We start from the raw sequence: 13,464 nt of genomic DNA, 5'->3' as shown, positions 1-13,464 counted from the left end.
TGGTTTCAAGTAACTGTTTAATCCTTTTCTAAACAAAATACAATACTAAAAAAAAAACAGGTCATGTGACCCAAAACAAATAAACAACTTCATATGCAGCACTCAAAGTATCCTTCACATCACAATCATGTTGACGGCGCCATCTAGTCATGATGACTTCTGTTGCATAGGTCTTGTGGGTGGAATAGGATATTGCCTGTTTCAGAATTTGATGCATATAAGTCCTTGTCATCGCTTCAGACATCGAAAGCAGTCGGCCCTGATAACATACCTAACCAGCTCCTGAAAGAGTTTGCCCTAGAGTTAGCCCCCCTTGTTTGTGACATTTACAACCAGTCTCTAAGGGAGAGGTACATATCGGCTTTTATCTTCTATTGTTACACCTATCCCTAAAGTGTCTCCCCCCGGGCTTATTGAACAAGATCTAAGGCCTATATCTCTTACTTGTACCTTTAGATCTAGAGGGGTTTGATTTGATTGATTACTCAATATTGATGCAGGAACTCGCTCATCTCGAAGTTCATCCAGTTCTTTTATCTTGTCAAAGCCTTCGTGAAGGCGGGAGTAGATTTGCTATAAAAGGCAACAAGGCAAGCCACCCAGAAAGTCGCATCGATTGAGTTTGTGAGCGTCAACTGCCGACGAATGTCATTGAGGACAGTTGGTGTTATAGGAAGTTTTGGGCGAGTGGCGGCTTTGTTGTTTGATCTCTTAATGCCACGAATAAGTAACGAATAGTGGATGTTGCTGCCGCATTTTTGAATGAATATTTTGTTCGCCTTTGTTTTTAAAGTTACTTTCTTTCATGCTTATATGTCGTTTTCGTAATCATTATTCTGTTAGTTTTCCCTGCATAATTTTGCCTTTGTTTAGTTCAGTAGTGTAAATTCGCAGCTTTGCTTAAAAATTCATTCTCATTTTGTACTTCGGAGAGTCAACATTGTTTCGTTATAAGTTTTATCGTCTTGGTTTAGTTTGTTCCGTTTTAAAAGTCATACAACGTTTCAACGAATATTGGGGCCAAAGCTCCAATGCGCTTGCTACATCAACACAGTAACTTTAATTCGATGCTCGCTTAAAAAAAAAAAAAACAAAGAAAAAAAAAAAGAGAAAGAAAAATTTTTCTCCTTTCTTATTTGTTGTTTTATTATTTCTTCTGAATGAAAATTTAACAAATAATATACCCAAAGCAATCTCCCTTGAACATGGTCTTAAGAATAAACGGGAAAAGACTAATTTTTTTCAACAAAGTTTCCGAAATCCATTTCTTTAAAATTACACAGACAATAACATGACAACGACAGCAAATTAAATTCAAGTCGTAACAATAGGTAATGGTTTGAACTGGTAAACTCATAGTTTTTACACTCAACATTCCCCTACACAATCACTGTGCTTTAGTTAATAAACTGCGAGCATCAAATTAAAGTTCCTGTGTCGATGTAGCAAGCGCGTTGGAGCTTTGCCTTTGGGCCCAATATTCCTTGAAACCTTAATTCTGGATGAATATGGACGCCGGGAGTTGCAACGGACAAACTGACGTCGATGAGCATCAAGAGAAGGAGACTGTCGCTGACACAGTTTGCGTATCTAGGCCAACGCGACGCTTAGAAGGATCGGGATATGTCGCACGACTTCGATGGATGGATTGTTATACGCTGCAGGGGAAAGTTAAAAGGCATATGGAGCGTATCACCGAAATGACCAAAAACACAGACACGGTTAACACTGTTAAAAGCGAGTTGTCCACATTTCGTGCGGCCAGCGAGGAGGTGCAAAAGGTGGTCACGACCCTTATGAATGACCTTGAAACTGAAGAAGACCTTCACGTAGCTAGCGACTGGTACACTCTACAAAGCGGTCATATGATTGATTTTATCGAGACAACAGAACAGTGGATGCCCTCCGCGAAGGAAAAGATTTTAAACAGCCTAGATGATCGATCAGAAGGTTTGAGGCGTTCTGGATCGTCCCACTGCTCAAAGGCATCGTCCACATCTGTTGCAGCCGGTCGAGCGAAAGAAAGAGTGAAAGCGGCCGAACTGATGGGGAAGTTCGCGATGTTAGAGTGTAGGCAAGAACTGGAGAAAAGAACAGAGCATTTACTCTTAGAAGAACAACTAGCGGTAGCTCACGCAAGGGAAAGGGCGTATGCTGAATTTGAAGATGATGCCTTGGAAGAAACGCCGGATGTTTTACCCGTACATCCACCGCTAATGGGCTGTCATAGTTCACAGTTGGAGCCTTTTCCACGCCCACATTCACCACCTGTTCCTCAGGCATATTACCCTCGTGGACAAGTAGAGCCAACTGCAGCGCCTTATTCACCGTTTAACCCATGTGTTCCTGAATTTAAAATGAAACGGAGCGAAAGGCAGAACGCTTCTGAAGGTGTTCAAGAAGTTTTCAGTCAGCAAAACAGACTAACCGAGCTCTTGGTGGAACAGCAACAGCAAACCCTTTTGCCAGCACTAACTATCACCAAATTCACCGGTAATCCCTTAGACTTCTTCAGGTTGCACAGAGCGTTTGGGTCACAAATAATGAGTAAACTGAAGTCGAACGACTTACGTTTGCGCTATTTAGAGCAGTACCTGGAAGGGGACCTGAAAGAGTCGATTAAAGGTTGCCTCCATCTCGACAGTCAGAACGGGTACGCAGAGGCTATGAAGCTTTTGGTTGAAAAGTATGGAGACCCGTACAAGATTGCGAACGCTTACATAAAGAAGGTTAATCACTGGCCTAACATTAGACAAGGGGACGATCAGGCTCTAGACCGGTCTGCTACGTTTCTCACTCAGTGTCGGAGCGCGATGTCAGAGCTGATGTTTCTGTCAATTTTAGACCATCCACACAACATTCAGACTATGGTAAGAAAACTTCCGTTGTCCCTCCAAGACAGATGGCACAGAGAATCGAGTAGACATTGAGTCACCGGAAGCATCACCCCCACGTTTACTAGCTTCGTGACATTTGTCAAGACTGAGGCGGGTATTGCCACAGATCCAGTATTTTCACGAGAAGCGCTCAGTCGTTTGGATGTGTCAGAATGCCCCGATTGCTTCAAAAAGGGTAGGAATGCAAACAAGCCGATTTTGCCTTAAGGCAAGTAGTGAGGAAGAATTTTTATGTAGATGACTGTCTACGCTCGGAAGAAAGTCAGAAGAAGAGGCTATTCAGAGAATACGTGGTGTACGCTCCGCATGTGCTCATGGAGGCTTCAACCTATCGAAGATTGTTGTCAACAGAAGAAGGGTGTTGGAGAGCGTGCCAGGACTTACGTGCCCAACGATTGAGAGCTTTGGACCTAAGCAGTAATTTTCTACCAGTTGAAAGAGCCCTTGGGGTGCAGTGGGCTGTCGAATCAGACACGTTTGGGTTTCGAATCATCCTCAAGGACAAGCCACTCAGTCGCCGAGGTATTCTTTCCACCATCTGTTCTATTTTTGATCCACTGGGGATGGCTGCGCCTTTTTTATTGACTGCAAAGAAAATTTTGCAAGATCTCTGCCGTACAAAGTTAGACTGGGATGATGAGATTGACGATGAGTTTCACGTACGTTGGGAGAATTGGAGAAGTCAGTTGTCTGCACTGGAGCACTTCTGAATGGACCGTTGTGTCAAGCCTGATAATTTCGGTACTGTTATTTCAAGGCAAATCCATTTCTCAGTCGCAAGTGCCATTGGTTATGGCCAAGTGACGTATCTACGGATTGAAAATGACAAGGGTAACATCCACTGTTCGTTTCTGATGGGGAAGTCCCACCTAGCCCCACTTAAAGCCATGACAATTCCGCGTCTCGAGCTTACAGCCGCGACTATGTCTGTTCGAATAGGTGGAATGGTTTCCAGAGAGCTAGATGATCCCGTTGATAGTGAGACCTACTGGACCGATAGCACAACTGTATTGAAGTACATACGAAACGAAGCGAAGCGTTTCCATGTGTTTGTAGCAAATCGCGTGCAAAGTATCCGAGATCAAACAGATCCTGCTCAGTGGAGGTATGTTGAATCCAAGAACAACCCGGCTGATGATGGATCGCGTGGTCTGAATGGTTATCAATTATCTGATCAGCAACGTTGGATCAAAGGCCCCAATTTCTTATGGTTATCTGAGAGTGAATGGCCCGAGCCTCCTTGTGTCCTGAATAGCGTCCTCAACAATGATCCTGATGTCAAGAAAGTTCAAGTGCTAACTACTGTTGTCGACGAAAAGGCAGACATCCTGGCGAGGCTTGCGCGTTTCAGTAACTGGCATTGCATGAAGAGGTGCATCACCTGGATACTTCGCCTCAAGCAATTATTAACCCACAAGCAGTTACCGCTGACAGACAAAGCACACAGAACGAGAAATGCAGCCATCAAAGACACGAGTCGCGAATCATTCGCGGTTAAAGAAATGCAGCGCACAGAGAAAACCATTCTCCAACTGGTACAAGATAGTGCGTTTCCTAGGGAGCTTGAAGTATTACGGAAGATCCAGCGAGAGCACTGTCAGGAGACTCATGATTTTTCAAGAGCCAGAAAAGCAGAAATCAAGAAATCTAGCACATTGTATCAACTTGATCCTGTTCTAGACAAGAATGGCTTGCTGCGTGTTTGGGGAAGACTTGGCAAATCACGAGTGTTTCCAGATGATTTCAAACACCCGGTTATCCTCCCAAAGGAAGAATTTCGTGGTGAATCTCGTTATTCGTGACACACATGAAAGGGTTGGCCATTCCGGTCAAAGCATCACCTTGGGCACGCTTAGGAGCAAATATTGGATCATCAACGCCAATTCCGTTGTAAGGCACTTCATCTCAAAGTGTGTGACGTGTCCCGGGCTTCGTGGTGTAATCAGTGAGCAAAAGATGGCCGATCTTCCCAAAGAAAGATTATCACCAGCCCCTCCATTTATGTATTGTGGCGTCGATTACTTTGGCCCATTTTTTATTAAAGAAGGACGCAAGGAAACAAAGCGTTACGGTGCGTTGTTTACCTGCTTATCAAGTTGGGTCGTGCACATCGCGACTGCGAACTCGCTAGAAACTGATTCCTTTCTGAATGCTCTAACGACGCTTTGTTGCAAGAAGAGGGTCAGTGCGTGAGATCAGATCTGATCAGGATACAAATCTTGTTGGGGCAGAGAAAGAATTAAGAAGAGTTCTAGAAGAGATGGATAGCGGCTCAATTCAGAGAAGCTTATGCAGAGAATTCAAGGCTGATTGGGTACAATGGAAGCAAAACCCTCCCTCTGCTTCCCACATGGGTGGCGTGTGGGAGCACCAAATCCGTTCTGTACGCTCAATTCTCACTGCATGGCTAGTCCTCATCGCAGATGGTCGAGCCGCCTGAAACGATTGGCCTATGGCCCGAATAGTCGACACCTATCCCGATGCAGAAGGAAACGTGCATTCCGTCAGTCACTATGGGAACAACAACACTAGATTGTCCACTCCACAAACTTGTTCTAATCCTTGAAAAAACGCCCGATGACCAGGGTTTAAAATCCCAGTCAGAGGAGCCTTTAGTGACATAACTGAAACTTTGTGTATTTTGCTTTCTTTTAAAGCTTCAGTCTGTTAAGAGTTTTTTCAGAAGGTAGAAACTCTTAGGGGAGCCAGATGTTGCTGCCGCATTTTTGAATGAATATTTTGTTACCCTTTGTTTTTAAAATTACTTTCTTTCACGCTTATATGTCGTTTTCGTAATCATTATTCTTTTAGTTTTCCCTGCAGAATTTTGCCTTTGTTTAGTTCATTAGTATAAATTCGCAGCTTTGCTTAAAAATTCATTCTCATTTTGTACTTCGGAGAGTCAACATTGTTTCGTTATAAGTTTTATCGTCTCTTGGTTTAGTTTGTTCCATTTTAAAAGTCATACAACGTTTCAACGAATATTGGGACCAAAGCCAAAGCTCCAACGTGCTTGCTACATTGACACAGTAACTTTAATTCGATGCTCGCTTTAGTTAATGAAGTGCGAGCATCGAATTAAAGTTACTGTATCTATGTAGCAAGCGCGTTGGAGCTTTGGCTTTGGCCTCAATAGTGGAATTTAAGGAACGCGTTGTCTAGGGGGTTAGGGTATCCATACTGCAGATAAATTTAGCCGTACAATGTTAAGATAATTCGAAATGCTGCTTGGCGACAGGGTGCGTGACAGAAAGGTCACATATCTTAGTAGTGTCAGTGTTGAGCATGGAACGATGTTGCATCCAAAGTACAAACAGAACCGTAAATATGCACGAAACTGCGACTTGTACGTGGCCTTCGTAGTAGTGGCAAAAGTCTTGCCTCTATAGCGTGCACATTCTTCATCTAGGGCCCGCTCTTGAGTGCCATTTGGACCTGTCTTGGAATCGCAAAAAGAGAAGTTGATGACAGATTAATAAACTCGTTTGTGATTGATCCAGAGTGAAGTAGAGAGAGGAAGTTGTCGGCACTCAGGTGATTGTATAAGCGTAATAGTGTGTCGGCAGTGGTGTTTTCGATCGTCTGAATGAAGCAAGATGTAATTCTTAATTTGTGTACTGCGGATATCCAGAAAATTTCTCTCAACCAGACCATTGTCCTCTCCGATCTACTAGTTCCTTTGTTAAGCCAAGATTTTGTGACTGTATTTTCGGTGTAGATAACGATCCATTTATGTGAAAATTGTGGACCCATCTCCTGAGGGCTAACAGGACAGTAAATAGTTCTAGTTCATTGATATGACAGCTTTGTAAATGCGGAAAGTCAGATTGCCAGTTGCCAGTCTCGCTGATAATGGCCACCACCACCTACAGGACTGGCGTCAGTGGAAAATTCGGCAGTTAACGTGGGTTCAGTGGAGACAAAGAAGGTTCTGCCATTGAAGATCTCCATGAAATCTTCCCACCACAAGAGGTCGTTCTGCATAGTTTGTGTCATTCGTTTCCTGTGATAAGGTCGCGTTAACGTCTTAAGTGCATCAATGATGCGCCGCAAGAAAGTATGCCCACCATAGACTACACATGCTGCAAAATTCAGTTTTCCCGCTAAGGACTGTAACTCTCGCTTTGAAAATTTAGATTTCGCTGGTGTTTGACGTAGAAGAGCTCGGATGTCTTACAATTTGTGATCAGGCAACCTAAGTTGCGTACGCTTGCTATCAATTTCAATGCCCAGATATGTCAGACGCTGGCAAGGATAAACCACTTTGTTCCAATTTACTGTTAGTCCTAATCGTCCTAGTAAAGTAATGAGTTCCCAGAAGGCTGTCCAACAGTCATGCTCGCTCTCGTATATTATGAGAAAATCATCTAAGTAAGCGACGACAAAGAAGCCACGTCGTGACATCATTCGTGCAATCGATTGTTTGAGGCGGTGAAAGATTTCGGGGCTCTGTTTTGCTCTGAACGGGAGTTTAGTGTCATACAGATATGTAAAAGAGTTAGCGTTGTTAAATTTTCATTTCAAACCCATTGCTTGGTAATTTGATGGATGAAGTGGTACGTAGCGGTACACGCTTTTCAGATCAATTTTCGCCATAAAGGCTCCTTGCTTTATATTTGCTGTGATCTTGTCCACCATCCCGTAGGAATAGTGTTCGCAGTCTGCATAGGAGTTAAGCTTGTCAAGTCGGGTCGGCTGCAGTCATGGATAAGACGAATGTCATTGGAGTCTTGTTTCGGTATTGCCCCAAGGGCGGTAACAATAGTGGGTTTTCGGTTGTGATAACATAGTTTCCCCGTTCTATTTCAGTTAAGAGTTGCCTTTTGACTTGTGGCCATACTGTTGAGTCCGTGGCAGAGCGGTAATTGTTCACACCAATGTCGGTTAGTTGTACATTGTCAGGAATGATTTGAAAACCCTTCATAATTCCATCTAGTAAGAAGTCTCTGTCGGTGTCTTGGTGCAATTTGTTAGTCCAAACGTCAATGTTTAATGGAAAAGGATGAAGAGCTGTCGTATTATGTCATTGTGGGGCAACGGGGTTTTGCGCCGAGCCATAGAGGTGTGTAAACTCGGGGTGTTTCTTACCACACCCTGGTGCAATACAGATGTGTTGGGATTTTGCATTGTGGCCAGTGGCATCATGCTGGTGTTATACACCTTGCAAATTGGTGCTTCAGTCGACGGTTTGCTTGTCCTTGTTCTTGCAGAGGAAGCATAGCTTGACATGGTTCCCTGTCGTTTCTTTAAGAATCGCGTGTGCAACTGTTGAGAGTCGCTACCCCAGCGATACCCATGGCGGTGTTGAGTTTCTGATACTCGTTGTGTTATAGAATGACAGACTGCCATGTATGGTCTTCAGTCAGCTTGGAGACCTTGACGATGTAGGCAAGGTAGTCCTGGATTGATTTCCTATCCAAGTTGTTGCGCAAGAGAAGCGAATTTAGGATTTTCACGCTTGCCCCCATCCATTGGGAGAGGGTGATGTTTTCAAGGGCCGGTGTTTTTTGCTTAAACGCTCTTACAATCACCTGAGCTCCGCCACCCGCACCTATCTCCTGTTCTTCTGGTTCTGTTGATCCAGAATAAGCATCAACAAAATCAGGAATGAGCAGGGGTTTCTCGTCCTGTTTGCCTGGTGAAGTAGGTTTCCGGAGTTATCTATGTGGGTTTAAATCCATTCTAGTTGGGTCACCCTGCGGCTGGCTTGCTACTGGAGTGGCTGAGTGGAGGCTTTGTTTTAAATCATCAAGGCCGCCGCAGCTAAGTAGTGCATCTAGCCCTCCACCGTTGTCCAGTTTCGTAGAATCTCGTCGAGACCTTGGTCTTTCGCAAGGCTAGTTGTTGTGATGGGTTTAGTGTCAGCTGGTTTCAGGGTCAAATCAGGTGGTCTCAGCCCTATCACGGCTTTGGCCAGCAGCTTAGTTTGCCCCTTTGTGAGGCCAAGCTCGGCAATGTTGGCCGGTATTAGCAGCCTTAAAGCTTCCGTTTGCCTCGCACCACACAGAAAATTCAAATTTTGACATCCTTTTAGCTAAAACTTACAGCTCTAATGTTTCGCAAATGCTCACTAAATAAAACTGACACTCAGGATCAGTGAAATACGCATTAGTATAGTAACCCTATACATACCTCAGATAACATAATTTTCTACCGCAGAGATAACGTCGGAAATTTTAACCTATGATAAACAAAGTTTATCTAGCACAATTAAGATAGTGATGTCTGCATAATGGCGAATTTTAGATAATATTCCAAGACTTCTCTTTAGCTTTTTTGAAATATACTCGACCTATGGTTTCCATGTTAAATTTGAGTCTATACCAAGGTATTTAATATATCTTTCCTGCTTCAGACACACGTTATTTATCATCAAGCTGAAATCACTAGTTCACTCTTTCTGAGGAGGGTGAAATATGACGAAACTTGACTTTTCTATATTTAGTGAAAGCTTATTAGAGCAGAGCCATATATTTACATTATTTAATTCAACGTTTGTTATGTTTTAGAGTATCAATATCTGTATGCCTATAGAACAGATTGGCATCATCAGCAAATAGATGAAATTCTAGAATTTTTTAACAATGATAAAAATCATTAATATATAGTAAAAACAAAATTGGCCCAAGAACTGATCCTTAAGGAATGCCACATAGGACTGTGACAAGATCAGATGTTACACTATTTACTGTATGAAATATGAATTAAACCAGTCTTTAGCTTTACCTCTTATCCCATAGTATTCACGTTTATCAATTAGAATATCATGGTCTACCGTATCAAATGCCTTGCTAAAGTCTAGAAATAATCCACAAGACAGATCACCCTTATCAACTGCTTGTTGTACTTTATCAATTATACTAAGAATTGCATAGTCAATTGAGTGTTTAGCTCGAAAATCAAATTGTCCCTTAAAGAATACTGTTTCTTTTTGTAAAAAATTTAGAAGCCTCTTGGATATAAGTTTCTCTAGTAGTTTGTCAAATATAGAAAGTAGGGAAATAGGGCGATAATTAGAAAGATTGGTCTGTGAATCTTTTTTATAGATAGGAATTACATTAGCAACTTAAAAGTTATCTGGAACAATCCTAGATGAAATAGAAGTGTTGAATATAAAGCTGCTAATGGAAATGATATAACACTTTTAACAATTTTAAGGATATTTCCTGGTATAGTGTATGGGCCAGCAGCTTTACCAGATTTTAAGTTTGAAATTTGAGTTTCAATCTCAGTAGGAGTAATAGGAAATAAATAGAAATTATTAGTTGAAGGATACTTAAGATACTCTAATGGGGACTTGTTTATTGCAGGAATTAAAGTAGCAAAGTTAACTCCAACATTTGCAAAGTAATTGTTAAAAGCATTTGCCACCAGTTTTGGGTCAGTCAGTTCAGTTTCATTTTGGACAATTTTCACAGTTTTCTGGTTAATTTTCGCTTTAATGTCAACTATTTCTTTGATTCCATTCCATATCTTTTTGCTATTGTTAATATCCTCTAGAAAATAATTACTGTCATACAGTCTTTTACTATCTTTTAATAAATGATTGAGCATATTTCTATACTATTTAAATTTGCAATGATAATATGTAGATTTTGTCTTAAGATATTTTTTGTTTAACGCATTCTTCCGACAAATTGAAGTCTTGATTGCACTAGTTATCCATGGCTTGGAGTAAGATTTTAATTCTCTTCTAGAAAGTTGTTTAATAGGATGTGCTTGTCTACAATTCTAGTTAATTCCTTACAGAAAGAGTCAAATATCCTGGATGGATCTGCCTCACCTTGAAGAATAAACTGCCAATCAACTGAGCTAATATCATCAACTAATGCAGTCTCACTGAAATTAGAGTAATCTCTCTTGTAGAGTTTTGTGCCTGATGGTAAATCTGAAAATTTATTTAGAATTAGAAAATTTGGCAAGTGATCTGTTAGGTCATATATCAAATTCCCACTTATAATGTAATGTTCTATTGAATTAAGAAATATGTTATCAATCAATGCAGCAGAGTGGTCAGTGATCCTTGTTGGTTGAAAAATCTGAGGCTGAAAGAAGCATGAGCCCAATGAATTAATAAAAAATTCCGAATCAGCATGAGTATCGATTTTTAAGAGATCAATATTGAAATCACCCATAAATATACAAATTTTATTCTCTCAATAATGCTTTCAATTGTTGAATTAATATAGTCCATGAAGTTTTCTAAATTGCTATTGGGGTGTCTGTAGATCACTCCACAAATAAGATTAGGGTGGTTACCAAAATCAATTTCAGTCCATAATGTTTCAAAGTCATAAGTAGATTTTGTAAATTGTGATCTGCTAATATATTTAAGATTGTTCTTGATATAAAATGGGATGCCTCCTGGATTGGAATGGCTAGGTTCAGAAATAAAATCATATCCAGTTATGTTGAGATTAAATAAAGGTTCCCTATCATGTGACATTTTAGTTTCAGAGAGGCCGATTAAAGGGAATTTGTAATTTAGCTAAGATGTCATATTTAGAAAATTGTCATGGTTGGCTGCTAAACTTCTTATATGAGACCGTGAACGGGAAAACATACCTTAACGCTTATCCGTTAAACGTTCACTAATGAACGGATGGCTAATGGATAGCTAACAGCCTTCATAGCATTGTAACGTTTTGTCCTAAGGTTCTAACGGTTATCTAGTTCTGGCTAACACATGATAAAAGCGTTCTAACGGCTAAGTAAGTATGCCTATTGGATGAAGAAAACGTTCTAACGGTTGCGCAATTTCTTCTAACGGATGAGCAGAGCCGTTAACGGTTGTCCATTAAAGAACGTTTTAACTGTGAAACTGGCATTTTGTTCGGTTATTAGTGGAACAAAAAACAACTAAATAATAATTGCTGACCACAAATGAATGACGAAGATCGTCACCTTTCCATGTTTCCTGATTTACGGGATATATCGCTCAGTAAATATTTGAAAGAGGTAAACATTCAAAACAGTCGATTTATCTCTTACAGAATGTTTTCTTCAGTTGATACTCCTAGCCTTAGTTTGATGTCAAATAAATCCATCTTTCACGACTAGAAGTCGAGTTCGACAGTAAAGATCTCCGTTGTGTTTACATTTTTGACGTAGGCCAGGTTACATAGCATGTCAAGAGATGGCATGTTGAAAGAAAGCGGGTGTAACTCGCTAGTCGGGATGAACATTCTTTATTGCCGTGTTTTACTGAAATGGATTTGTTGCTTGTACTTATTTTACACAATGACTTTTTCTAGAGTTTTTTTTTTAAAGTAACTGTATTATCTAGCTGTTGATTCACAAAAGATTACGCTTTCTTGACAGAGCATTCGAAAAGCGGTACCTTTTGAAGTTACGAAACTAGTCTCCAAGTGACGGCTTTCAGGGTCAAGTACTGTTTCAGTGTGAATCATTTCTAGAGCATTCTCGGAGTTGATACATGAGTTTCTGTAGTATTCTCTTTCAGACTGTGCACAGTTTAGATGATCCTGATGGGCTTTTACAAATTCTGACTTTTCTCTGTTGGAGAGGTAAGGCAGAGATTGGTTGCTGGTTTTGAAATGCCCATGTTAAGATGAAACTGGTCCCACAGCTGTAAGAATTTCCTGTAGCTCACTGCTTGTACATCTGAAGCTGCACACGCTGCTTCATAGACTCGCCAAACGACAATCTTTGATACGGATGATGACAGGACTTTGATGTCATCATTTTTGAAGCCGGGTATTCTTCCTGGGAGGGAGATTGCGTTTTCCTCAATGTAGTTGGTCAGGAATGTGCGGACTCCTTAACGTTTAGTGTTACCGTGAATTCTGGGACAAATACCATAAGTTTGATAGTGTTCCTTCAGCCGTCGAAATCGTGAATCATTCAGTCCATATAAGTGAAGAAACATCTCCTTGCATCTCCTTGAATCAAACTCACTGAAGGATGTGTATCAGAGTGGAGCACAGTTCTTTCCGGTGTGCCTTAAGGGACCAAACTAGGTCCATGGTTGTTTTTAATCCTGATTAATGACCTAGGAATTAATAACGCTTCAATTTGGAAATACATAGATGACACTACGGCATCCGAGATAACTAGGAAAGGACAAGTGAGCAATGCACAAACTATAGCCGAGGAAGTAGCTGAAAGGTCCAACAGGAACAGAGTCAAATTAAATATTGACAAATGTAAAGAGCTTCGTATCATACTTCAACGCGTTGTGCCATTCTAACGGAATTGTTATCCCCTAAAGGGTTGCTAGTTTATTCTAACAGATCCACACTGCTTCTCTAGCTGTGCTAATGGATACAGAGTTTTTGCTAACGGTTATGTTGTCCTGTCTAACGACCTGATGCTAACGGACGCACATCTTCGGCTAACGGTTGCACTCTCCGTTCTAACAGCCTGATCCTAACATCTAACAGTTGGCCTAACGCCTGTAATGTTTTTAAGAGAATTTTCTAATGGATGCTTAACGCTTTTGCCCATTTAACGAATAAGAGTTAAGGTATGTTTTTCCTTTGCACTGTCACATGTTACAATGCAAAGCAGAAAATGCTTTATCATTTGGTAAGCACTCAATTATGCC

General features: G+C 41.0%; 1 protein-coding gene across 1 annotated transcript; it reads left to right on the top strand.

The window, feature by feature from the left end:
- The first annotated feature begins 3,607 nt into the window (after positions 1 to 3,607).
- Positions 3,608 to 4,699, top strand: LOC137968670 (uncharacterized). Its single transcript, XM_068815191.1, has one exon. It carries the CDS (start codon positions 3,608 to 3,610, stop codon positions 4,697 to 4,699), a length of 1,092 nt encoding a protein of 363 aa, XP_068671292.1.
- Positions 4,700 to 13,464: the final 8,765 nt, after the last annotated feature.

The sequence above is a fragment of the Montipora foliosa genome, chromosome 8 (assembly GCF_036669935.1).
Source record: "Montipora foliosa isolate CH-2021 chromosome 8, ASM3666993v2, whole genome shotgun sequence".
NCBI classification, from domain to species: Eukaryota; Metazoa; Cnidaria; class Anthozoa; order Scleractinia; family Acroporidae; genus Montipora; species Montipora foliosa.
The sequence above is the reverse complement of the archived record's forward strand: the minus strand, read 5'-3'. Positions and strand labels throughout refer to the sequence as shown.